Here is a 27676-nt window from a genome sequence, read left to right as displayed (position 1 = left end):
TTAGCAAGAGGGCTAGTTGGTGAGTGCTTTGTCAGGTCTCCAGTCAACAGGGGCTTTGTTGAGGGGGGCTGGGAGGAGGCCACTTAACGTGAGCGATTATGCTCATGTCATGATGTTTCATTGTGAAATCCAGAGTAATGAGTCAGGGCCAAATATCCCTTTCTCTTCAATAAGATATGTTTGCCTTCAAGGATGACTCAATAAATGAAAAGATGTTTGAATTTACACAAATATTTGAATTGCATAGAGTTGTTTTTCCTGGAAGTCTGTCAATGAGGTCTCTACTCTTTGTTAACAAATGCTTACCTTTCACAATAGCAGTGGAAATAGTGCCTACTGCCCTGACGTTATTAAATGTTTCTCTCTGAGGCTGGTGCTGGGAGCTGCTTGATTCCTGTTAGGGACACAAACACACACAGTGGCTCCCCCACACCATTCGTGATTCATCTCACTTTTCGTACCAGTGACTCTGCATGTTTCTGTGTAGCCAAGGTGCATTATTTTAGCATCAGGTAAGGGCAGAGAGGCAGGAGTACCCAGCTGATGGCAACAGAAGAGACACACAGGGAAGCCTTTGAGTTCAGCAGCTGGAGGTGACTTCGCCTTTTAATCTCAGAGTCTGTAAAGGGAGAGAAAAAAGTTCAGGGCCATAGAGGGAAAGCTGGATGTCTTCTTCACATGGCTGGTTAGCAAAGAAAAATACCCCAAAAAAACAGAACAGGTTGTTCCTAATATAACTTGTGCCCTAATTTGAGGGCAATTTTGTACCCCATTCTCTACCTTTCTGTAACTAGCTTAAAAGCAGAGCTTTCCCTTTCTGCAAAGAAGTTCCATTCTCTCGTCCACTCCAGTGAGCACTCAGCCAAATGAAAAACGATTCCAATAAACACATTGCTATTGGTTACCAAATAAAGAATAGGCTAAACCAACAGCCATGGCCAGTCCTTGGTGTCAGACACATTTTTTTCCCTCTAGGCAGTGACCTTTACAGGTTCTGTGTCATTTGCTTTCATCACACCACTACAGAGTAATGAGAAAGTATTGTTCTCATTTTGAAGTAGAGAAAGGCAGAAGTGAAGAAATTAAATTACTCTTTACTCTGTTTTCTCCCTAGACAGTCCAATGTCATTTAGCTCATTTCAGCTCTGATACTTACTAGCTGTGTGACTTCAGGCAAGTTTAGGCAAGTTACTCTATATGTGCTACAGTTTCTTTATCTATAAAATAGGGCCAAAATAATAATAGTCAACTTCATAGGATTCTTGTGAGGATTAATGAGTTAATACATGTAAAGCACTTAGAACCTGGCACCATAGTAAGCGTTCAGTAAGTATTAGCTGTCAAGACAATAACAGTAACCCCACTCAAGCCTAATAAACATTACTTCCATTAAGCTGATCATTTTCCAAATCCACCTCCTTAGCCCGAATTCTGTCCTAAATTCCACATCTGTATTTACAGTTGCTACTATATGTCAGTTAAAAATATAATTATTCAGCAAATATTTTTGAGCACCTGTTGTTTGAGTTCAAAGGAGTCCAATGAACACCCTCTCCCCAGCTGAGTTCTGAACCAATTAAAGAGTGAGACAAAGTGAGGCAACTGGAAGACTAAAATCACCTTTACTCCTGATAAATCTGATAATAAAGGATTAAGCTTTGTCTGCAGGGAAGTGGGCTGCAGCCCAGACTGGGGCAGGCTTCCTCCCACCAGGGCAGAGTCTACCCCTGAAGACTGTTGGCTTAGAGGAGAAGAGTAGAATGTATACTTCTGGTTAGCTAGAGAGAAAAGGAAAAATGAGGAGCTGAGCTATTTATACCCAGCTTCTCCTAATAAACTCACTAATCGGGTAAATTAATTTCTCTTCCTCTGGGGAAGAGTGAAAGAGGGGAGAAGAGAGACTAGAAGGGTTACATTGGTGGGGATCTCTTCCCATGGAAGGAAATATGTGGAGTAGGGATGAAGCAGTCTCCCCCACACTTACTGTATGCTGGGTCATGTGCTAAGCATTGGACATCTCTACCTTTGTACATAGTGGGCACTTTCAACTCAATAGCTCTAAAATCTTCATCTTTTTACCAGACATGTTGCTTTTCCTACATTTTCATTTTTGTTGTTGGTAGCATTACTAACCTCCTAAGCAACCTGGATAGCAATATCAGACCCCTTTTGACTTGTTCCTTCTCTTGTCCTTCACGTTTGTGTCACCAAGGCCTGTAGATTATTTTCTTCATTAACTTTTGATTCTCCCACCTTTCCTTCCCATTGTCGCTGCCCCAGTTAAGGCCCTCATAATTTCTCCCCTGGACATTGACATAGGCTTCTGACTTCATGCCTTCCTAGTCTATCAAAACCATTCTTTTTCTTCAAAACCCAGCTTGAACTCTTCCTCATCTATTGAGCCACTACAGTCATAATTAACTACTCTTTCCTGTGGGTACCGTATCCACACTGATTAACTTTTCTTAAGACAACTGTGCTATTCATCTCAGTATTTCATGGGACTTACAAATTACTTTGTATATATTTGGCACTAAATAGATATTTGTTGAATGAATGACCCAAATTAGCAGTATAGTTAGAGAACACAGGATATGAACCCCATGGCCTCATTCAGTTGTTTAAAAACTTACTTTGTGCATGGTAAGAAGGTATTATATTATTTTATCTTAATTTTGAGCTATGTCATGCTTCTAAAAGTTGGATATAGTCCTAGTACTGGTACATGGAACACTTGTTCTGATGTATCCAATAAGCATGTATGGAAAAAGAACCTGCTCACTGAATAAAAGCTGTGCCCAATTTCTGTGGTTTGTTCGGTTATTGCCGTTTCTATTAGAAGACATTAGTTATATAGTTTGGAGCTTTTAATTGAGATCTAAACTGAAATACTGTTGTTAACACTCATTGTTTTAAATGCCTAATGCTTCATTTCCCCCTGCTCTTCTGGGAAGGCCTTCCATTCAGGTACTGCCTCATTGGTCTAAGTATGGGCAGCTGACCCAAGTTGAGCTGTTCTGGGAATGTATTCAATAGACTTAGACTTGAGGGATTGAGCTTCAGTCTAGTTACTCTCTTGAGTGAGAGAGACTTTTAAAGAGCTCTTGGCAACCATATTCTGCCCTATAGACTAAAACAAGAGAGAGTAAATTAGAGAGCAAAGAGAATAAAGTAGAAATGAGAGACAAAGAATGGAATTTAAGTTCTTGGATCCAGCTGTTCCTGAAGCCACACTGCACTTTCTGTCCTTGGTTTCTTGAGACATCCTAATACCCTTCTAATAAATTCCCTCTTTTAGCTTAGGCTTCAGTTGGTTTTGTTTTCTGTTATAGGCAACTATAAGTGTTCTAATTGGTACAGTCACCAGTTTTTTTCACAGGATAGTGGAAGAGCTCTCTCCTTCTCATATATATGATTTTTTATTAGATACTTTTTTTTATTGTGGTAAAAAACGTAATATAAAACTTACTATCTTAACCATTTTAAGTGTACAGTTCAGTAATGTTAAGTATATTCACATTCTTGTGAAAAAAATCTCCAAAACTTTTTCATTTTGCAAATCTGAAACTCTATACCCATTAAACAACAACTCCGTATCCTTTCCCCTTGGCCCCAGCTCCTGGTAACCATCATTGTACTTTCTGTTTCTATGAATTTGATTACTTCAGATACTTTATTAGTGGAATCAAATGGTAGAATCAAACAATATTTATCTTTCTGTGACTGGCTTATTTCACTTATAGCATAATATCCTGAAAATTCATCCATGTTGTAGCATGTGAAAGGATTTCCTTCCTTTTTAAGGCTGAATACTGTTCCATTGTATGTGTACCACATTTTGTTTATCCAATCATCTGTTGGTGGACATTGGGGCTGCTTCCTCCTCTTGGTTATTGTGAATAATGCTGCTGTAAACATGGGTGTGCAAATATATCTTTGAGACACTGCTTTCAGTTTTTTTGTACATAATACACAGAAATGGGACTGCTAGATCATTTGGAAGTTCTATTTTAAGTTTTTTGAGGAACCTCCCATACTGTTTTCTATAGTGGTTGCACCATTTTACAGTCTCACCATCATACACAAGCATTCCAATTTCTTCTCATCCTCACCAACACTTGTTTTCTGTTTTGTTGTTGTTGTTGTTAGTAGTCATTCTAATTGGTATGAGGTGATACTGTGGTTTCCATTTACATTTCTCTGATGATTAGGGATGTTGAACATCTTTTCATATACTTGTTGGCCATTTTGTATATCTTCTTTGGAGAAATGTCTATTCGAGTCCTTTGCCCATTTTTTAATCAAGTTATTTGACTTTTTATGGAATTATAGAAGTTCTTTATGTATTTTGGATACTAATCACTTATCAAATATATGATTTACAAATATTTTCTCCCATTCCGTAGGTTGCCTTTTTGTATATATAAATTTTAATTAAAAAATAGCTGATGAGGGACTTCCCTGGTGGCGCAGTGGTTAAGAATCCGCCTGCCAGTGCAGGGCACACAGGTTCGATCCCTGGTCCAGGAAGATCCCACATGCCACGGAGCAACTAAGCCTGTGCGCCACAACTACTGAGCCTGCACTCTAGAGCCTGCGAGCCACAAGTACTGAGCCCACATTCCACAACTACTGAAGCCCGTGTGCCTAGAGCCCATGCTCCGCAACAAGAGAAACCACCACAATGAGAAGCCTGTGCGCCACAACGAAGAGTAGCCCCTGCTCACCGCAACTAGAGAGAAAAGCCTGCGCCCAGCAATGAAGACCCAATGCGGCCAAATAAATAAATAAATAAAATTATTTTTAAAATAGCTGATGAAAATATGGTTTATTCAGTTAAATTCAGCAAACATTTAAAGGGCACTTAAAACGTGCAAGGTATTCTGTTTGGTACTAGGCTTGATATAAGACAGTGGTTCTCCTGATATACTCCTTTCCCTATAGCTTGAATTCAATTTAACCCCAGCAGGGATGGTTTTAAAATTCATAATTCAGTCTATGCATTTCCTTGACACTAGCTCAACCCTAGGTTTTGTAATATACTAAAGCACTGCAGGGAGACTAGGGTGTTGAGCCTCCCTGGCTCCTGGTCTTCTCAGCCTGGGAGGCCAGCTCAATCTGGAGCTTTCAGATTAATCTTGTGCCAATATTAGTGGGATCTTGAGCAAGTCCTGGAACGACTGAATAAGAAAGACTAAGGCAGACTCTAAGACCTTTAGTCTTCAAATGGAAAGTCTTCTCAAAGGCAGGATAGACCCAAACCAGTTTTGGGGGACTCGGGATGTAGATCACCAGCTGAATATATCAAAGATTTCAAATAATCATCACTTCTCCACTGCTTTACCAAACCAATCCTTCTGAGTTAGGGCCTCAGAATCCTAAACACTGCTCTCCAGGCAGTAAGAAGGTACACAAGATGAAAACTAATTGCCACCTTTGACCTATATGCCATAAATATTGTTTTGTATTAGTTTTCTTCTTACATAATGCAATCCCAACTGGAATTGTGATCGAGATCTCCGTGAAACTTTCTGTGCCCTGGTACATAATATATCTGTTAAAGAAATTAGATTTTAGTTTACACTAGATTATAACCCCAATAAACCCATACCAAACATGTAAAGGAACCCACCTGTCACTTTGATATCCCCTGTGGCTTTGGCAATGTTGTTTTCAATCATACAGGAGTATGTGTTGTTGATCGTGACATTGTAGAGTACAGATACAACCTTCATGGTCACATTCTCAGAGTTCAGCTCAAAGCTGGAGTCGGAGACTTCTGAGTAGTTGGCTCCCTGGTCAACTTGGGATGCCCAGACCACTGTTGGCTGGGGAAACCATCAGGGAGCCTCACATCGTAAGCTCTCTGAGGTGGCGTTACAGTCCACATTCACTTCTGGGATGCTGAAGGCTGCAGGGTTGAAGGTCAAAAGGGCAGGGGTCAAGGTCAGACAGATAAGACAATATAGCCTTTGAAGTGCTAGGTCTTAAAAACACATTGCAGTGACTCCGTACTTTCCCAGTGGGCTGTCTATGTATGACCCATTGTATTGTAGATGCAAAAAATGATTTGCTCATAGTATTGCTATACATCACAACACTTTGGACAATATCACAAACTCCAAGGACCTAAGTTCTAGGTATAATTGTTACAACAAATAAATTTCTCCAAGTAAGAGGAGTTCCAGTGATCACACAAAATTATCAATTAGGGAAACTGGGTATTTATTTTCCTAGGCACCTATGAAGCCTCCTGAATTTTATGTCATTTTCCTGCCTGGAGGGTAAAAGGGTGGGGAGGGAGAAGGACGAAACAAACAGCATTCACCTACCCACAGAAATTCCATACAGAGGCCTTGTCATCATGGGGATCTGAAGTTTGCTTGGGTAGAGACTGCCCAGCCCTGGTATCCATGAATAAAGACAGGCATTTGTTTTCTTTTAAGATAATTCTCCTCACTGGAGAGGCAAGTACATTTTGAATTTAAGACTAACTTCCTCCTCTATCTAGGCAGAGAGACACTTACAGAAAATGTTAAGGCCTGGACTTTGGCCTGTAAAATGTTTATTATGCCAAAAGGGCAAGATACAAATTATTAATTTATTTAGCATCTTCCTTTGCCCAGGACTATGCTAGTGTGGCGTGAGAGGTGGAAGGAAAGCCTTTGCCATGCCCTTCAAGAGCCTGCTGCCTAGCAGGAGAGACAAGACTCACATACTTGGAGCAGACAGGGCACAAGCTCCTGGGAGATGATGTGGGAACCTGAGTGCACATGACAATGAACCACCATTTATTGAGAGTGTGCTCTGTGCTAGGGACCAAATTCCAGACATTATTTTTTTTTGTTCCTCACAACAGTCCTAGGGATATCTATTATTGTGCCCATATAACAAAATAAGCTTTTAATTTTAGAATAACTTTAGATTTACAGAAAGGTTGCAAAGATAGTACAGAGAGTTCTTGTATACTTCTCACCCAGTTTCCCCTAATATTAACATCTTAAATAACCATGATGCATTTGTCAAAACTGAGAAACTATCATTCGTATATTACTATTAACTAAACTCCAGCCTTTATTTGGATTTTACCAGTTTTTCCACTAATGTCCATTTTATATCCCAGGATCCCATCCAGAATACCACATTGCATTTATTTGTCATGTCTTTTTAGATTCCTCTGGTCTGTGACAGTTTTTCAATCTTTCCATGTTTTGCATGATCTTGACAGTTTTGAGGAGCACTGGCCAGGTATTTTGTAGAATGCCCCTCTACTGTAATTTGTCTGATGTCTTTCTCAAGATTAGACTGAGGTTATGGGTTTTGGAGAGGAAAACTATAGAAGTAAAAGTGCCCTTCTCATCATGTCACATCAGAGAGTGCATGCTATTAACATGATTTATCATGGGGATGTTAACTTTGATCACCTGGCTGAGTCTATGTTTGCCAGGTTTCTTTGGAAGCTGGACTTCACTAAGTCTAACACACCCTAAGTGCGGTGGTCGGGGAGGGGGAAGTTCTAAGCTCCACCTCCTGGAGGGGGAGAGATCTAAATACATTATTTGGAATTCATCTATAAAGAAGATTTGTTTCATCTCCCTCATATAAGTATGGACTCGTGTATTTATTTTATGCTTAGTTATAATTTAATATTATATTGTTTATTTTGTTGCTCAAATGGTTCCAGCTTTGCCATTGGAAGCCCTTTCAGTTGGCCCCAGTGTCCCTTTGACCTGACTTTATTAATCCCTATTTTAAGATAAAGAAGCTGAGGCTCAGTGAGGTTGCCTTGCCCAGGCCACTGTATGTGCCTAGGTCTGACTAGATCTGTGCTTCAAACCACTACATACACATATTATGAGGGGTCCAAGAAAGACCTGTGCAGGCTAGCTTAGCCTGGGACACCTCAGGATACTTTCTGCCTATCCTTCAAGGCTCCTCCCAAATGTCAAATTCTCTCCATGGGGGCCTTCCTGCCCCTTTCCTCCCTATGCATTTGGATATGATCTCTTTCTTCCTCTGAATCCCCAAATCACTCTATTTATATTTTCTTTTAAAGCATTTGATATACTTTACCAATTATTGTAGATATGTTTCTTATCTACATATGTTTCTTATTTACATATGTTTCTTATCTCTGCCCTGACCCTCAACTCTGTAAGCTCTACACTCTCAGCTCTACAGAAGGAAGGACAATTATCTTTGTTTTCTTAATCATCTTTTTACTCCTTCCAATATCTGAGTCCCTTGTACATAAATTCAGAAAATATGTTAAATTTAGTTGGTAAGAAAGCATGGATTTCATTGGAGGAGGATTAGTGAGTTTATAGGCCAATATTGTTTTGGTCAGTTACCTTTGAACTTCTGCTATAATGGGTTCCACTGTCGTGAGTCCCTGGAGATACTGATTTCAGACTTGGGCTAGGGCCTACTTAGCACAGAAAAGTCTCAGACCAGATTATAGTCTTCTCTCACTAGCAAGACCAGAGGGAAAGAACAGAGAGCTACTGATGGAGAAAACATATTCTGGCAAAATATTTCAGGGAATATATGAGAAAATTCAGAAGAGGCTAGCGTCCTGAACAAAAGATTTTAAGACCTAATATTATAGTGGGTGACTTCCAGAGTTGGTGTGGGTCTTGGACAGCAAGGATGGCTGCTAGCAGAATTTGGATGGTCTTTGTCTGATATTAGTCACTCATGAGCATAATATGACATTTCATCAGCAATTCACATTCTCTAGTCTCAAATATCTTCTGGCACCTTCTTTCCCTCTCTTCAAAAGTAACTTACCTCCAGTTTTATACTCGAGGTTAGCATTCCCCTTGCCTTTAGAAGTGATGATGTAACATTTATAGGTGCCAGCATCTGTGAGTTGCATATTTTTCAGCCTCAGAGAGGCATTGCCAACTATTACTTGATCAGCAAACACTGCTGTCCGACCTCTGAACATTTCATCCTGGTCCGACAGGTCATCTTTGCCTTCTTTGAACTCATGGACCAAGCCCATAACACCTTCCTTCAGCCACTGTATCACGATATCAGAAAGTTTGATGTCAGGTTCAAAAGTGCAGCTCAGGATTCCATCCTCCCCAATGTTCCCAGCTGAGGTGAGAGTAGTGACTGTGATGGAGTGTCTCCCTACAATTCAGGAAACAAGGGTCAATGCCAAGGGAAGCTTTGGAACATCTACAGCCAAATCCTTCATTACTAAAAAGCCAAACAGGGACTTCTGTAATAAATTAGAAATATACAAAACAGGAGAGGCATGAAAAAAGACATAAGAATAGAAAGAGTATTAAGACAATAGTTTTGATACCTACAGCAGATCTGCCACTAGCAGATAAAAATGCTACACTTTTTGAGACCAAGAAACTGAAACCTTGAGACCAAATAAGAGGAGAACGTATTGGACTTGGGTTTTGAAGATGGGAATTCAGATCCTGGTTTTGTCACTTAAGAGCTACATGACCTTGACTACATCTCTGTATCTCAGAAAAATGGAGGTAATGATATCTGTCCTACCTACGTAAAGAGCTCTTGTGAGGATCAAATCAAATGGATGTGAACTTGATTTGCAAACTGTAATTACACATATAAGGTATTGTTATTCTTAGTTAACCAGAAGTGGCACAGACGTGAAACCTCACGTTAACTAAATATGGCTAATAATTCTGAAGAATGCTAAATTCTAAAGTGTTGTTACTTTTATCTCCACTTGAATGATGAAGAAACGAAGGCATAGAGAATAGAAGTGATTTGGTCAAGGTCAGAGTGCTAGCTATGGCGTAATGAAGAATGATACTTAATTAAATTGATTTTTGGCCTAAGATAGAAGTCACACCCTTCTCTCCGAACATATAACAAGTACAAGTATTAATTATGGTGACAGCCACATCCACTGCCTCTTCCCCACTTGCCCAGCTGACAGCCCACTCAGTCTGTAAAGGATTGACCAGCTCTTCCCTCTGTACTGGAGGCTGCTGACGGGGGATGCCTACAGGGGTGCTTTAATTAACTGAATATTCTCGAGAGCCTCCTTCTGTGGTTTGGATGTGAAGGTAAGGAGAGGATGGGTCTTTGAGCCCAAGAAGAGAGTGGAACAGACCCAAGGAAGTGTGGGGGAGAGACCATGAGAGGAAAAGGTGAAGAGAGTCCCCCATCCCAAGAGCTGCCTTAGATCCTGAGGGTTTTCCGGTCTAGTTCCTGTCCCACTGTCTGGGTATCCTTTAAACAAACACCTTATAATGGTCTGCACAAACCTCTCTTTCTTATAGCCAAGAAAGTCCAACATGATGGATGCTGAGCACTTCTCAACTGGACTTCTCAGCTTCCTTATTGGTATTCCTGCCTCTCATCTTTGCCTCCATCTAACCCATTTTACATGCATTAATCTTACAGGTAGACCTTAAAGTACAATCCGAACATGTCAGTTTCCTAATCACTAATCTTCCACTGCTCCCAAGGGCTGTGGAATAAACTTCAGACTAACAGCATGGCCTTCAAAGTTAAATATTGCATGGCACATAGGAAATGCAGACTTCCCACTACATCCTTTCAAAGTCTATACTGTAGTCTTTGCATATCAAGTGATTTATTGATTTGCTGCTTTCAATGAAAAAATACATAAGCAAAGCACACTTGCTATTTTTCAAATGTAAGAGGTAAACATTATGAACATAGGGGATATCTTTGGCATCTTGCGTCTTCCAGCCCATAAGGGGTTGGAATTGTCTTATTAACTCCTAGGCTCTTATAAAGTAGATGAAGGTAGTGGATGAGGGACAGAACTGGAGAAGCAAGCTAGATGAATTTATATTATAAAGAACAAAGAGTTACTGATGGAAGAAAAAGTACCAGTAAAAACAAGGCAGAGGAAACAAAAACCTGTGCATAGGCTGTGTTGGGAGGATGTTTTGGAGGTTGTAGAGTAGAGGGGAAGAGAGGCTTTGGAGTAGCTGCCATGCTTGGCCATTCATGTGGGAGATTTGGGAGAAAAGTTATGAAAGAAGGTAGTATGAAGTTTAGCTGTGTAATATGAATGCGACACACCCCATCCCCTGCCTTGGCATTTTATTGAACACTGCTTTCAAGATTTAATTTGCTTTTTAATTGTTTTTACTTGACAGATTGATATCCAAGACGTTGCAGGCTAGTACTGGTTATAATTATACTATGCATCTTCACACACTGTGCATTGCGCACCTACAATTTATAGTTCCCTCCTCTCCTTTATCACCAGTTATCCAAATTCTACTGATATTCAAGGCTATTCAGATGGCAGGACTCGCATGAAACCCCCTTTTGATATGCCAAACCGAAATTAAAAGATTGTCTCTTTCCTCTTCCTCAACACGTTTCTTTGCCTTTATTATAGCATCTGTCTCCCTCTACCTTGTCTCTAGTCTGTCTCTGGCACTAATTTGTAAGCTTTTCAAGGGAAAAAAATGTCTTAATCATATTTGTAAGTCCTGTAACACTTTTTTTTTAATTAATTAATTTATTTATTTTTGGCTGTGTTGGGTCTTCGTTTCTGTGCGAGGGATTTCTCTAGTTGCGGCAAGCGGGGGCCACTCTTCATCGCGGTGCGCGGGCCTCTCACTGTCGCGGCCTCTCTTGTTGCGGAGCACAGGCTCCAGACGCGCAGGCTCGGTAGTTGTGGCTCACGGGCCTAGTCGCTCCGCGGCATGTGGGATCCTCCCAGACCAGGGCTCAAACCCGTGTCCCCTGCATCAGCAGGCAGACTCTCAACCACTGCGCCACCAGGGAAGCCCCCCCGCCCCCCATAAGGCTTTGATGGTTAATTTTATGTGTCAGCTTGACTGGGCCACAGAGTGCCCAGACACATTTGGTCAGACGTTCTGGGTGTGTCTCTGAAGGAGATTAATATTTGAATCAGTAAAGCAGATCACCCTCCTTAATGTGGGTGGGCCTCATCCAATCAAAGACCTAAATAGAACAAAAAGGCTGAGCAAGAGGGCACTCGTGCTGCCTTTGAGCTGGGACACAAGTCTTTCCCTGCCTTCAGACTTGAACTGAAACATTGTCTCTCTTTGGATCTTGAGCCTGCCAGCTTTTGGGCCGGAACTATGCCATTGGCTCTCCTGGTTCTCAAGCCTTTGGGCTCAGACTGGAACTAAACTGTCTGGGTCTCCAGCTTGCTGCCTGCAGATCTTAGGACTTCTCAGAGTCCATCATCATGTGAGTCAATTCTTTCTAAATCTCCCTCTCTCTCTGCCTCTCACTCCCTTTCTCCCTATACCTCCACCCTATTGGTTCTGTTTCTCTGGAGAACCTGACATATAAATTCTGGTACCAAGAAGTGGGGTACTGCTGTAATAAGTACCTAAGCATGTGGAGGAAGTTTTGGAACTGGGTAATGGGTAGAGGCTGGAAGAGTTTTGAGGTGCGTGCTAGAAATGTGCATGTTAAGGGCGATTCTGGTGAGATCTCAGATGGAAAATAAGGAATATGTTATTGGAAACTGGAGGGAAACAATCCTTGTTAGAAAACGGCGTAAGAACTTGGCTGAATTGTGTTCTAGTGTTTTGTGGAAGGTAAAACTTGTGAGTGATAAAGTTGGATATTTAGCTGAGGAGATGTCTAAGCAAAGTGTTGAAAGAGAGGCTTGGTCACTCCTGACTGCTTATACTAAAATATGAGAAAGGAGAGAGATGAATTGGAGAAGGAATTGTTAAGCAAAAAGGAACCACAACTTGAAGATTTGGCAAGTTCTCAGCCTATCCATATTGCAAAACATGAGAAGACTGTTCTGAAGACAGCACTCAGGGTGAGCAACCATTTAATAAGGAGATCATAGGTATGACTCGTGAGGATCTTAACAGCCACCTCAACAGAAGCCAGGAATAGAGAGAGGATTATATACTGCCAGCTTGGTACGGAAAAACTAAAGGGAATAGAAAAATGAGACAAAATGAAAGAAAGCTGTCAGACTTCGTAGATCTTACAGAACCGGACCATGGAGCTATTCAGCTCTATGCTTCAGCAGGCCAAGGGCCTCTATTTCAACAGGCTGGAGGGCCTCTAATGGAAGCCTTAGAGATGGCGCCATCTGGAGCCTGGGGTGGGGGGTGGCAGTGGGACTTCTCAACCGCTAGAATTGTGAGAAAATAAATTTCTATTGTTTAAGCTACCCAGTGTATGGTATTTTGTTATGGCAGCCTGAGCAAACTAGGACAAGTGCCTAGTGCTGTGTTTCTACAGAGAAAAATAATATTTGTTGAGTGAATGAATAAATGAATGAATGAAAGAATGAAAATCAGTAGAAATCAAAGCACTGTTTGAGATAATGATTCTATCCAAAATGATTGTAGGAGTAAGGAACATTTGGCTAGATTATCCCATCTAAATTTGGGGGAAATGTGAGTCAGTGAAAAAGAAAGCAATGAAAATACACCGTGATTCTCAATAAAATCATAGAGCAAGCGTAACTCTGTTAGAGCAAGGGTAAATTTGATTGTAGTTTATAAAGTTCCATGAAAGTTGAATTGAATAGAGAAAAATACATGATTAGCACAGTTTATGGAGAGAATGAGATGGTAATGACATATCTTAGTTGAGTAATTATGTTACCGAATTAATTTTAATGTGTTGGCCTTGAGCCCACAGGTGGAGAATTTGTTGAAATATCTCTTAGAAAACTTAGTGATTAAAAGTAGGCAGCTGTGGAGTGCCCCAGGGACTCACCGCAGGCTCTAGCTCATTTAAGGTTGCATTAAAGATGTGGCAGATCCCCTCGTTGTAGCAAATCAGGAGGAGGAATAAAAGCCAGTGAGAATTTAAGAAACCATGAGGATCTGGCCATTGCTTTGCACCCAGAAAGCAATCAATAAATACTTATTTGTTAGGTGAATAAACGATGGTTACAAGTGATAAAATGGGATTTAATTTGCAAGCAACAGTATATAAATATTGCTTCTCTCAAAAAGAAATCTGTTCTTAATTTTGCAAACAAATATTGGCTCAAGGAGCTATGTTCTAGGAACCACAGTCTGGCCTAATATGACTCTCCAGACCTCTTAACCACCAGGGGCTCTTGTGTGGTTTGTTGAGGGTAAAAGGGCTTTAAGAGATGGTTAGAGGCAGCTATCTACTGATATAGAATTTTGTTAAACAGGCACGGGTTTCAAGAATTCCATTGGTCTGTAAGATTCCATCAAACCTCTTTAAAGTTAGAAGCCCCAGCCACTTACTGAAAATGAATTCTCTAGCTCATGAGGGCTAATTACTATCACAGCTCTGGTCTGCGTGGGAAAAGAGGAGCTGCCGAAGGGCGGGAGCAAGCCGGAATTGGAGCCATTTTGTTCTCACACGAGTGGGCACTATTCAATTGCCCTCTGCAGTAGGAGCAGGAATCTCTTGGGAAGTGGGGTTATAGGTAACACAAGGCAAGGATTCTTTATGGAAATTACAATGCTGGGTTGCCCAACACCACTGGATGAAACCTGGGAAATGAACTTTCCTTTGAAATGACTCAGTAAGACAAGTTCTGTAGATTTCAGTAGCATAGAGAGCATCCTCAGCTTCTGCTGCAACCCAGCTGTGCAGATGGGCACCATAGCACATGGGTTAAAGGTGGAAGCACATAGGCTTAAGCCTGCACCTGTGGAACCTGTGGTGGCACCTGTGGGTGCCACTCTTGCCAGAGAAGAGGGCAGGGTTGGGGATAACAGTTGCTCTTGTGAGAAGACAGCAGAAAGGATGCTGGGCCAGGCTAGATAAAGGAATGATGTAGGGAAGCAGCAACAGAGCATTGGCGTTTGAGAACAGGTATCAGGCTGTCTGTGTTCAAGACCCAGCTCTGCCACTCACTGGATATGGGACCTTGGGCAAGTTTTCTAACTTCTCTATTCCATAATTGTTTTCATCTGTAAAATGGGGATGCTAATAATAGTAGCTTCCTCAGAGGGCCCCTGAAAGGACTAAGTGATACAATACAGGTAAAGAGCTTAACATAGTACCTGACTTGCCGCACGTTAAACCTTAAATCAATGATATTGATAACCATTATTAATTAGAATCATTTGGAAAGATTGCAGATCAGAGCAATCGGGAGGAAATAAACACTTGAGATTTAATCTGCAAGCAACAGTATATAAATATTGCTTCTCTCAAAAAGAAATCTGTTTTCAATTTTGCAAACAAATATTGGCTCAAGGAGCTATGTTCTAGGAACCACAGTCTGGCCTAATATGACTCTCTAGACCTCTTAACCACCAGGGGCTCTTGTGTGGTTTGTTGAGGGTAAAAGGGCTTTAAGAGCCGGGAGGAAATAAACACTTTACTAAATGCTTATAGTGACTCATTTTAAGTCAGATAACAACCTTGAGAGGTAGGAATTACCGTTCTACCCATTTTATGAATAGGATAAAGAGGCTCTGGGGGATTAAATGACTTGCCTAAAGCCCCGTATCTAGCAAGTAGTGGAGCCAGTATCAAACTCAGTCTTGTCTGAGTTTGTCCTAAGCCTATACTCTTTCCACCACATTTTGCTGATATCCAGGGCCAGACTGAGATATACAGAGAGCCTATCCACTAAAACAGTATCCCCACCTCATGTAAAAATAAAAAACAATTAAAAACCATAAAACAAGTGTAAGAAAGGCCAACATCTGTCTATTTTCTCAGATGACTACAATAACAAAATATGTATCAATTTCTTTCCAAACAACTTCCGTGCTCCTGTTTTGGTGCCATAAGCACATGCCTGATTGTTTTATCCAGTGACCAAAGATGGAGCATAATTAGGAGGCAGTGTCATGTGGCTTCCTGCTCTGGCTTCCCTAACTTCAGAGGTGCTTCCGGGTGTGGCCAGAAAATAGTACAAGTTTTAGGAGGTGCTATGTGAATGCATTAATAACAGCAAATTATTATTAATGGCACTGATGGTATCAATGAAAACAATAATAGCAGCCATTTATTACACACATATGTGTCTGGCACTTCATAAACACTTTCTCATGTAATTCCCACAACGACTTTATTTTACCAGTGAAGTTCTGGAAAGTTAAGTTATATCCCAAGGAACACACAGTTAATGTTAGACCTGAGATTAGAACAACTCTGATCCCTAAATGCTTCTACTATACAGAGCTGTTCAAAGTCACCCAGTGGGTGAATGGTAGCACAGGGACTGGCAAAGTATAGTCAGGGACCTTTCCACTGCATCTCCCTCCTTCTCAAAGGGTCATCCACGAAGGCTGCCCTAAAACCAGCCTAATGGGAGCTGCTCAGCCTCTCTTCCAAACAACCCACCTCAAATGCATTTTATGTTTTATGGGGTCCATATTTAGAGCTTGTAAGGAGTGGAATGGCTATGAGAAGGTGACATACACAGCCTCAGGAGAGTTACAAAGAAATAGATTCTTTTCTGTATTTAGGAATATCTTTACATCTTTAAAATCTGTGGTCTCAGGAATATTGCCTGCAAGGCATACCAGAAAACACCCTTCTCTGCCACAGCTCAGCATGAATGTTATCACTGGTATGGAGTGATGGGTAGGAGTGTGGGTTCTGGAAGCAAATTTCCAGGGCTTGAAACACAACTGCGCCTGCTTGCTTGCTGTGTGCAACTTCAGGCAATTTTCTAATCAGGACATAGTAATATTTATCTCCTATTTGTTGTGAGTGGTAAATCAGATAATATATGCAAACTTATTTAGCACAGTGAGGTGAACACAAAAAGGATGCAAAAGATATCACCATCACCATCATCATCATCTGCCTCATGCTATTTGCTTAATTTCACTGTCTTGTGTATTCATCCAGCTAACATTTTATCTAATTTACTTAAAGTGTGATAATATAATGCTCTCGGGTAAGGGTTATGGTCCTTTCAATAGAGGCAATTTAGAAAAATCCAACTACACAGTGTTAAAGTAATAAACAGCCCACTTAATCCAAAATAACCAGCTTTTTACCTTATGAAACAGAAAGAAGGCAGAAAACCTTTCATTTATTGGTGGTACCTTGCTGAACTGAGTGAACTGTGACTTTTATCTATGTATTCACCCCTCCATGCCTCCATCCACTGGTCTATTCAAAAAGCACTTAAGGAGTACCCTCTGTATTCAAGGAACTGAGCTCAGTACCTGAGGTCGCTGTAGCTATGCCACAGGAAAAGGTGTAAGTAGCAAAATGTTGACTGTCACAGGGAAGCTGTGACAGTGTGAAAATTCTTGCTAGGATGGTCAAAGAGACTAACAGGCAAAAGATAACTCGGTAAGGGCTCTGATGCCAAGCCATTTAGCTCTAGGCCTCCAAACCAAAGGGTTAGGCCCCAAGGTTTAGAGTGAAGGACGAACACTAGGGTTTTAATTCAAGGTGGCAAATAAGATCAAGAATAGGGTAAGTTACAACTAAAGAAGAGGAGTTAAGGATTAGTGAGGAAGGTACCAAAATGTATGTATTGATATCTTTAAAAGTCCAAAATATTTGCTTTACTAGTCAATATTTTGTTTCCATATATATAATATATATTATAGAAGATATAGAAGTATAACATACATACATAAAATGTACACGTAATTGTGCAGTTTGAAGAATTATCACAAATTCTCCCCATGTAGCCACCACCCACACTGAGAACTAGAACTTTACTATCCCCCAGAAGTCCCCTCACGCCCCCTCCTAATGGCTGCTCTCTCACTCTTCCCAGGATAATAATCATTATTCTGCCTTCTAACAGCAGAGGTTCATTTGCCTGGTTTTTATACAGAATGTACTGTCTTGTGTCTGGCTCTGTCACTCAGCATTATGCTTCTCATGTGAAAATGCACCCAGTCTCTCAGTCACCAGGAAATATTTAGAAGGTAAAATCACAACAGTGTCCCACAAGATCCAGTGTCAGGGAGGACGTGGAGCCCTGGGTCTCTCATACACCTCCTGTGAAGAGGGACTTGGTAAATCCCTTTGGAAAACTAAATGGCAGTATCTACTAAGGGCTGTTTATTGGCTTTCTGGACATACTGTTTTGTGACGTGCTTATTTTAAGATATTAGAAAAAGAATTAAAAGACAGCAACAACTAGGTCCTACTGTACAGCACAGGGAACTCTGTCCAGTCTCCTGGTTTAAACCATAATGGAAAAGAATATTAAAAAAAAAGAATGTATATATGTGTATAACGGAATCACTTTGCTATATAGCAGAAATTAGTACAACATTGTAAATCAACTATACTTCAATAAAAAAAATTTTTTAAATAAAAAAGAATTTAAATGGATCATCACTTAAAAAAAAAAAAAGAATTAAGGGACTTCGCTGGTGGTCCAGTGGGTAAGATTCCGTGCTCCCAATGCAGGGGACCCAGGTTCGATCCCTGGTCAGGGAACTAGATCCCATATGCATGCCGCAACTAAGAAGTCCGCATACTGCAACTAAAGATCCTGCATGCCGCAACTAAACATGGATCCCGAGTGCCGCAGCTAAGACCCAGCACAGCCTAAATAAATAAATAAATAAATAAATATTTTAAAAAAAGAAAGAAAAGACAGCAAAACAAAATGGAAAGAGGGACATTAATAAAGATAAAAGCCAAAATTAATTAAATAAGAAAATCAGAGAAAGTAAAAAGAAAACCAAAACCTGGTTCCTTCAAAACTACTATAAAGCTAATTAACACCTTGTAAACCTATTTTAAGATATGAGAGAAAAAAAAAAAAGATATGAGAGAGAGAGCGCCCAAGATGAGGAATAGGAAGAGATGAAATAAAGAGAAAACAAATTATAAAAGAATATTAGAATGAAACAGGCTAGTGAGCTCAGAAACAGATCCATACGCATTTGGATACTTGATTTATGACAAAAACGGCACAAGTGAGAATTGGGGGAAGGATAGTATTTTGACCTATCTTGCCACTATCTTTGCCCATGCACAAAATTATTCTAGATAGTTGTAGATATAAATGTGAGAGGTTAAACATTAAAGCTTCTACAAGATAACCTAGAAGAAAGTGTTTATGACCTTGGGATAGGCAGACTTCTTAAACAAACTGGTTACAAAAAACTCCTGGTATAAAGGAAGAGATTGATAAATTGGACTATGTTAAAATTAGGAACTTTGCTCATTGAAAGCCATCATTAAGAGAGTGAAAAAGCAAGCCACAGAGTAGAGGAGATTTTGCAATACACATAACCAAATTGCACCCAGAATATATAGAGTTCCCACATATCAAAAAGAAAAAGATAACCCAATAGAAAAATGGATGAAAGACAAAATATACATTTTTGTTGATAAAAGAAAATGGAGACGGATGCTTATGTCTTTTCTAGGCAAACATATCTACAACAAGTTTTCTTCATTTAGGTCTTGTGATTACTATTTAGTGGCAGCTCACACACTGGAGGAGAGTGACACAGAGAAAAGACAGCTGGAACTATAAAAACTAAAGTTATGAAGTAACAGCTTTGGCCACAGACTAAGTTAAAATAAATGTGTTGTCCTGAGTCAGGCACTTTAAGGGAAATGAAGCAAACGACTTGCTTCAGAGAGGACAGCTGCTGGTCTAACTCATTCAATGTCTTAATTAATCTGGCATCCATAATAGATGCTTCTGAGACATGGTGTCCACAGAAGAGAAGACTATTCCTGCAGTTGACATCAGTTAGCTGCATTCAGAAACTCACCATCCATGCTGCAATGGCATCTGTTTCCTACATGGAACGGCAGTTATGACCAGGATAAGGATTCTCCTTAAGAACCCTGTGTACAAAGACTTGATACTCTTTAACACTTCAGCTGAAGCTTCACTGCAAAGGAATCATCTACTCAGGCCAGCCATTGATAGAATGGCTCAGCCACAGCACTTTACCTATGATCCCAGAGCGATATCTTCAGCACTACCTGGTAGACAGAACACTCTGATAGACATTCCATTTGATTCTCTCTACCTGGTGATGTAGACATTATTTCCTCCACACCATACATGAGGAAACTGAGGTCCAGGGAGTTAAATGAATAAAGTGCAGAGAACACAGTCAATAAGTAGAAGAACCAGTTCTCTACTCTGAAGTTTTCTTGGTCCAAGATCTGTGCTCTTGCCATTCTACCACACTGAATGATTAGGGACTTAGTGACAAGGGGTGAATGGATCAATGATAATGCAATAAATCACATACCTGAAATACCAAAACCGATGATAAGTGCAATTGCTCCAGCCAGAATAATGATGATGCTAATAATGCTGTGGAGAGAGAGAAAAACAGGAAATTACTTCTTCATTCCATTTGACGTGCTGCTTTGCAACCTGGGCTCATACCTGTCATTTGTAAGAGGTGTTACATAAAGAGTCTCAACTTTTTCTTCAACATAAGCTCTCTCCTAGAAATAGGTACCTTAGAAAGGAATCTCAGCGATCCCTTCCCTGTCCCCCTGGGGTGCTGGGATAGATTAAAGGAGTGGCTCTTTTATCTGGCTATGTGTGTCATCTTTCCTATTTCCAGGTCAGTGAAGACCATACACAAAGACTGCTGGGGAAAACCTGATGGCATTTCTGTAATGCCAGGTGCCACTTGAGGGGGGACTGGTTCCATCCCCAGCCCACCCTGAGCATTACTGCCCATCCCTCTTACATCATTAACCTATCTATTTTGTCTCCTTCCATAGACTTTAAACTCCTAAGGACAGCGGTCATGTCTTCACTTTGTACCCACTCACCTCTAGTCTACTTCTCCCTGTAGATCCTCGACAGGAGTTTGTTTCCTCTTATTAAAAAAATAAGACAGAAAGTTTAGAAAATACAAATAAGCAAAAATAAGACAATAAAGTCACCTGTAACTCCACCATCCAGACATAACAACCACTAACTTCTTGATATGTATCTCGCCAGTTTTCCATGAGCAGATTAACAAATGACATTTGGGAAATAAACAAATAAGGACGTATTGCTTACATTTACTGAGTGCTAGAATTACATAGCAGACATGTTGTCTTAGGCACCATTTATGGATTATGTCATTTATCCGTGTGATAACCTTCTGAGATAAACAAATTTCTTATGTCCATTTTACAGATGAGGAATGACACAGGGAGGTCAGGCATCTTTCGTACATTCACACGGTTGGTAAGTGGTAGGGCTGGGATTAGAATCTGTCTCCAGAATCTGCACCTGACTACTTCCTACGCTGCCTCCCAGGGGTGAGGGCTCACAAGCGGTCTGCCCCTCCTCTCTGCCCAGAGGGGCCCATGAGGGGATACCGGCTTTAGCTGGTGCGAGTGACTCAGGCAGAACAGAAGGTGCAGGTCAGAGCTGGCGTGGGGGCAAAGCAGTTCCTGGGAAGCTTGCCCAGTGCTGCCTGCTCTGGTGCATAAGTCATCAGGCAGGTGTCCTCGGCCACACGTTCATTGCTGGCAACTCACACCCTCCCCACACCCACGCTGATGTTACGCAATAGGCACGACAAAAGAAAGGCACAGAGAGGTGAAGAATGTTGCTATAGAGAGAAAAGGGAAGCACGGGGCATTTTACTTGCTGCCCCGAATAGGCTCGCTGTACCCAGCTCTCCTCAGCTCAGGGATGGGCCCACCAGAGAGAAACAACAGACTTACAAGAAACAATTTGAGTAAACAGTTACCCTGGAGGATAAACCCTCATGAGGTACAGCCATAGGGGCAGCAACTGAATAAGCAAAATGAAGCTGTTAATAATAGGGTATCTGCAGTTGATTCCAAGAAGAGGCTGCATTTGACCACTTCCCCTCTCTTTACACACCCAGGTGTGGCCTCAGATCTTACTGGTCCAAGTGTGTGAGAACAGGTGGACAAACTCACAGCAAGAGGTATTATACTATCTGGCTATCTTTGACTACTGAGCTGGACAGCAGACTTGCTTTTGTAACCCAGGAATTCACTCACCTTGGGTGAATTACTTCATCTCTCTGAGACTCCGTTTATCCTTAAAATGGGAATAAGAGTAATTCCTGCTCTACCTTCTATAAGTGTTACAGGTTGATGTGTGTCCGCCTCCAAATTTGTATTTTGAAGTCCTAAGCCCCATAACCTCAGAATGTGACTTTATTTGGAAATAGTCATTGTAGATGTGATTAGTTAAGATGAAGTCATACTGGAGTAGGGTGGAACCCTAATTCAACATGACTGGTGCCCTTATAAGAAGGGGAAATTTGTGCTCGCAGGGAAAGCACCATATGAAGATGAAAGCAGAGATCTATAAGCCAAGGAACACCAAAGATTGCCAGCAAACTACTAGAAGCTAGGGGAGAGGCCTGGAACAGATTCTCCCTCACAGCCCTCAGAAGGAACTAACCCTGCTGACACCTGGACTGCTAGTCTCCAAAATAGTGAGACGATATTTTTTTCTGTTGTTACCCAGTTTGTGGTACTTTGTTACAGCAGCCCTAGCAAACCAATACAAATGAGTTGTCTTAAGAACAAAACTGACAATGATTGTTGCATATTCCATAAAGGGCTATTCATATGTTACTTTTTACTATAAAAAATTTACTTGTGGCTTTTTGCTGCAAGCTTATTATTAAGAGCTAGGACTTAAATCTGGAGAATAACCCAACTGGTGATAATGAAAATATCATAGTAGTTTGATATATCAAAAAAAGCATGTACTAGGCTTGGTGCTAAGCATTCAGTGTGCATTTTCTCATTTGCTTGAAGTACCAGATCCTGTTCTCCTTAATTTCTCTCATATTCCTCCATTTCTATTTCCACTGCTCCTGGTCACCATCATGTCTCACCGGCATCACTGCAACACTCTCCTGACAGCCCTGCTTCTAGTCTAGACCTCTCCAACCCATTCTTCACACTGCCAGAATCAGTGGTGACCTCAGAATTTCTGTATGAGTGTGGCTTAGGGGAGATAACCTAGATGAAAGCGGGGCCGAGGGTGATCACTGAGGCAGTATAATGCTGTAATCACAAGCATGGCTTCTGGATCCAGCCTGAATAGGTTCAAGTCCCAGCACCACTACTTACTAATTGTGTGACCTCAAATTTCCATTCCTTCTTGTGACGATTGAGTTAAACACATTTTAAAAGATCACCTAGAACGGTGTCTGGCATATAGGAAGCTTTAATAATATTAGCTGTTATCATTCTTGTTTTTCTGCTATGGTTATATAACAAGCACATGTTTCTAACGAAGTATATATTTTCTTGGTGGTGCTGATGGAAATGGTTGTGAGGACCACCTGTTACCCGTTGGTTAGCTACTGAGCTATTGGTAAGAATGACTACAAAACTAATCATAATATTCCTCTGCTTAAAACTTCAAGTGCCTTTCCATTTCCCTCATGATAAAAATCCGCTTTTTGATGTAGCCAGCATGGCCTTCCAAAGGGGGCCTTGCCTTCTCTCTCCAGCCTTGCCTGTCCCCACACTGCCCCCGGGGTCCTGCACTCCAGTCACACTGAACCATCACAGATCTCCCTGCTGCAGACCTACCCTCTCTAAGGAGAGGGTTGGACAGCAGAGACACTGAACAGACACCTGGATACTGACCAACAGGAAGGGGACAGTGGAGGTTTTAGGTTTCAGTCAAAGCAGCTGAGCCCGTCTTCCTTACCCCCAGGCCCACATGCTTCGCTCGCTGTGAAGCAGAACCCTGCCGTCTGTCAGCAAGTTCCCTATCTAAGCAGAAATCACCTTGAGGTTTGTTCTGAGCTGGTATTCCCTTGGGAAACCACTCAACCTCCAGAGCCTTGGAAAGAGAAGCAGGAACTATCAGAGCAGCCAAATGAAATAATTCTTGTCTGCTGCTTATTAATTTTTCAAAAAGATGAATAAAATATTTCACATAAGGTGTTCTTACATTGCTTTTTGGTTTTTACTTCCCCAGAATAATTTCCAATAACTACGCTCCAGGAAATTTTTAATGCAAAGCTATGTCTTCTAACCACTGCACTGGAATTCACAGTGCACATTTGTTAGACCCTCCTGACAAAAGAGCCCAGATGAAAGTCAATGCCTTTGGAGGATTTGCTCACTTAATAAACATTTATTAAGTACTTACTATGTGAAAGACATTGTTCTGGGCAATATGGAGAAAGTATAGAGATGACGTAAACAAAGTGCCTGCCCTCAAGGAACTTATAGTGTAACTGAGGTAAAACACACACACACACACAAATAAAACATACACAAACATACATATGCACACACAGACACACATACACACCACTGTAATAAGACATAATGTGGTGAGGGCTTCAGTAAAGAGAGGAACAAGTTCTCACAGGAATTCTAGGGAGGTAGGAAGTATTTAAATCTGAGAGAAATAGGGAGAATCAAAGTGCAGTTTCGTGACCAAATTTCAAAGAAAGTAAAGAGAAAGGCTTTGTTCAGAAATATATTTAGCTAATTCATGCTGCAATACAGTCTCTCTCCAAGGCAGAACCAAAAAGAAAAGTGGTTGTTTCTGCTGTACTGCATGGGGTCAGGACCCAAGCATCACACTTTAGTGATCTGGGCCGGGAGAAGGTGATTTCAGTGGCTGCAGAGCTCTGCCTTTCAGGGGAGGGACCAGCCTTGCAGCCTGGGAGTCTGCAAACACATCCATACTACCCAAGGATGGCCTTGCTCAGTTCCTTCACATGTCTTTGCTTCAGCTGCGGCCTCTCTCTGTGGCACTTGAAAGAAATGAGGCATTTCTGTTAAGACATGTTGTGTTCCTGAAAAACCTCACGTTCTACAAAATCACACAATGAAGGTAACAGGGCTCATGGGGAAAAATAGGGTTAAGAGCAGACTATTCAAAATCTATGTGACTTTGTAACTGGTCTCTAAGAGACGCAGTAATCGGTACCTTGGGAGGTAAATTGGACGGCCAAAGCAGGCAGCCCACTAGGCCCAGAAGCTGCTTTGGGGAAAATTTAAAATGCGCAGAAACAATTGAGTCGAAACTCTGACTTAAGGTGCTGTGAGCCAGTGAGACTGCTGTGAAGGTGAGTATGACGGTGGGGGGGAAGTGGAACCTGGGAGGTGCAAGGCCAGGATGTGTGTCTCTGGGGCAGGAGCCCCAAGGGCAGGTGTTCATTTAAAATTAAAAGAAAAAAAGAATGGAAAGCCACACTGAGCCCTTCGCACTGAAGTTGTCATTCTTCTCTGCTACTTCAGCTCCCCTTGCCTTGGAAAAAGTTGCATGTGAACCAATACTATTTCCATGTTAAGCCATTATTGTTCCCCTATTTTCCAACCACATATGAGCTAATTAGTGCTCTAGAAATCTATATAGCAGCAGACAGACTGTATTAACGAATTACCAAGAAATAAACTGGGATAGAGATACCTACCTCTTAAGGACAAATTCTCATTGTATCAGAGGTCCATGAGGGTGATAAAACAATAGCTAATGCTTATTGGTCATGTTCTGTGTGCCAGCACTATGCATACAGAGTCTCGTTCATTCCTTACAACAATGCTATGAGGTAAGTACCACTATCTTTACCTTTTTACATGTGGGGAGACTGAGGCTTAGCTTAAGTAAATGACCAAGCTCTCACAGCTAGAAAATGGGAGAGCCGGGTCTTAAACCCAGGGAGTCCAACTTGTGAGCCTGTGCTCCTCAGAGCCATACTTCTAGAAAAAGTGCCATATGGCAGGAGGCTACAAGTTTGGAAGGCTCCCTCAGCCTCACCCCTGCATATCTTCTCTCGTTCCATTTCTGAAAACAAGGCCTTCCTCTATCTGCTACGCCACTGTGTAGAGCACTCATCCCAGAAGACGTCAGCTGCTCTTTGTTTTATTCAAACATTAATGGTTTCTCTGTTGTCCAGTTTCAGCCTCCTTCTCAAATACTTAGAAGCTGAGAGATACCACATTCCTTATAGATCATCAGCTTACCTCCACTTGTGTAACTGGTAAATGATTAACACTCTGAAAATTAGATTAAGTTAGCAAACGTGGGATTAATCTGAATAAATTCTACTCTTAAATATTACAAGCAGAATATTTGAGTAAATCAGGTAAATATTTCAATAAATCAAACATATTACTTTGTTCATAAACTAATAAAGTAACTAGGTTTATAAAGGAATGCTGAAATCGAAGACATTTATTTCAGCCTATCCAAAAAGTTTCTCTTTCTCTCTCTTTTTTTTCCCCATAAAAGGAGAAAAGGCATTATTTTAAATACTATATGAAGCACTGGGCTTCAAGGTAAAATTATGTAACCGTTTTCTAGATATTGATGTGTATAGGTTTTAGGTTTCTGAGAAGTTTAGATTGCCATGTACTCAAGTTCTTTTTTTCCCTGAAGAATCCAGGATGTAGAGTATGTTTCCCTAACTCTAAGTGCCTCTCCTTCATCTCTTTATATTGGGAAAAGCAAGGCCAGCGTGGATCCAGGGAACCCAGACCGTGAGCATCACGAGTGGGGAAGAAACTGGCAAAGAGGAGGAGCTGTTCCTTGGAGCTTGAGGAGCGCGTGTGGAAGAGGCTGCCTCCTTTCTGGGCAGGCCTGCTCTGTCCACACTGCGGCGGTCAGCATGGCTTTGTGTTCGGGAAAGGGATTTTAGGAAACTGCGTGTGAGAGACTTGGGTGCTCACGTGTCAGGTTGAGGCATCCTTTCTTCTTTCAAGCTGCCACTAGGGGTTGTGACACAGGATTGTGGGGTCTTCCAAAGCACAGGCCCCAGGATTATATCATACATGGGCCCCAATGCCACAAAACCAGGGAGACATGACCAGCAAATAGATTTCATCTCGCACACCAACTTCTTTTGAATGATTGATGGTGGTGGCCTAGGATATTGTGTTGGAAAAGGTTGCAAGGCTGCCTCGGGGCTCAGCAAGAGAGAGGGCCACCCCTGATTAGTGATTTCTAAGTGAGCACTTCCAAGTGAGCCCTATCCCTGCGTTAGCAGCAACACATGAAAGGGGGCTTTAACTGACCGATCACTACGAACTACCCGAGTCTCAGGCTAATTTAATGGCAAAGTAGGGCAGTGTTGGCTGACACTCCAATGTCAGCGAACAGTCCAATGGCAGTGTTAGCTGACACTCCTCTATGTACATTTTGGGCCCTAGGCTTTAAGGAGAACACTGATTAACATGTATGTTTAGGACAGTTTTCTCAAGCTCAGCCCTATCGACTATTTGGGCCAGATAATTCTTGGCTCTCGGGCTGTCCTGTGCATTATAGGATGCTTAGCAGCATCCCTGGCCTCTAGTTAGGATGCCAGTAGCACCCCTGCGCCACTTGTGACAACCTAAAATGTCTCCAGATGTGTCACCCCAGTTGAGAATCATTGATCTAGGAGTAACAGGACCAGGGTGGTGATGTGATTAGAAGACAAGTCTTTTGAAGAATAGTTAGGGAAACCAGGGTAGTTTAATGTAGACAGGACTAACTGTAGTGATGATCATTCCAAAACTTGAAGTTCTAGGAGGTTCGGTTTAGATTCGGCATACAGAGAAACTTTCCAACAGAGCTTTCTGGCGCTGGCCTGAAACTGCAGTTTCCCATCACTGTGTGTGGCGTACAAGCAGGGGCTGAGTAGCCACTTAGGGAGAGAAGTGGGAAGGGAAGAGTTTCTGGTACCAAACAAGGGTTGGAACAATTCTGAAAGTCCCTTTCAAATATAGTACTATAGTTCAATGATTCTGTAATTTGATATTCCCTGGGATTTGCTCTGGCCTTGCCGTTGCCACAGTTACGTATTCTGTATACGTCTCCTAAAACCTTTGTTAACAA

General features: G+C 41.4%; 1 protein-coding gene and 1 long non-coding RNA gene across 2 annotated transcripts in view; both read right to left on the bottom strand.

The window, feature by feature from the left end:
* Window positions 1–330: 330 nt before the first annotated feature.
* Window positions 331–19650, bottom strand: VTCN1 (V-set domain containing T cell activation inhibitor 1). Its single transcript, XM_061183857.1, is given in 4 exon segments — window positions 331–619; window positions 5633–5911; window positions 8791–9138; window positions 19644–19650. Coding segments are annotated over 4 exon segments (756 nt in total). The 3' UTR covers window positions 331–497.
* A 491-nt stretch (window positions 19651–20141) lies between these two features.
* LOC133088260 (uncharacterized) overlaps window positions 20142–27676 on the bottom strand; it is a 56785-nt gene continuing 49250 nt past the window's right edge. Inside the window, exons 3-4 of the long non-coding RNA XR_009700505.1 lie at window positions 20674–20720; window positions 20142–20200 (exon numbers count right to left, since the gene is read on the bottom strand). This is a non-coding gene — a long non-coding RNA (uncharacterized LOC133088260). The remainder of the gene's footprint in view (window positions 20201–20673; window positions 20721–27676) is intronic.

The sequence above is a fragment of the Eubalaena glacialis genome, chromosome 3 (assembly GCF_028564815.1).
Source record: "Eubalaena glacialis isolate mEubGla1 chromosome 3, mEubGla1.1.hap2.+ XY, whole genome shotgun sequence".
NCBI classification, from domain to species: Eukaryota; Metazoa; Chordata; class Mammalia; order Artiodactyla; family Balaenidae; genus Eubalaena; species Eubalaena glacialis.
Note: the sequence above shows the minus strand (reverse complement) of the source record. Positions and strands in the feature narration are given on the sequence as shown.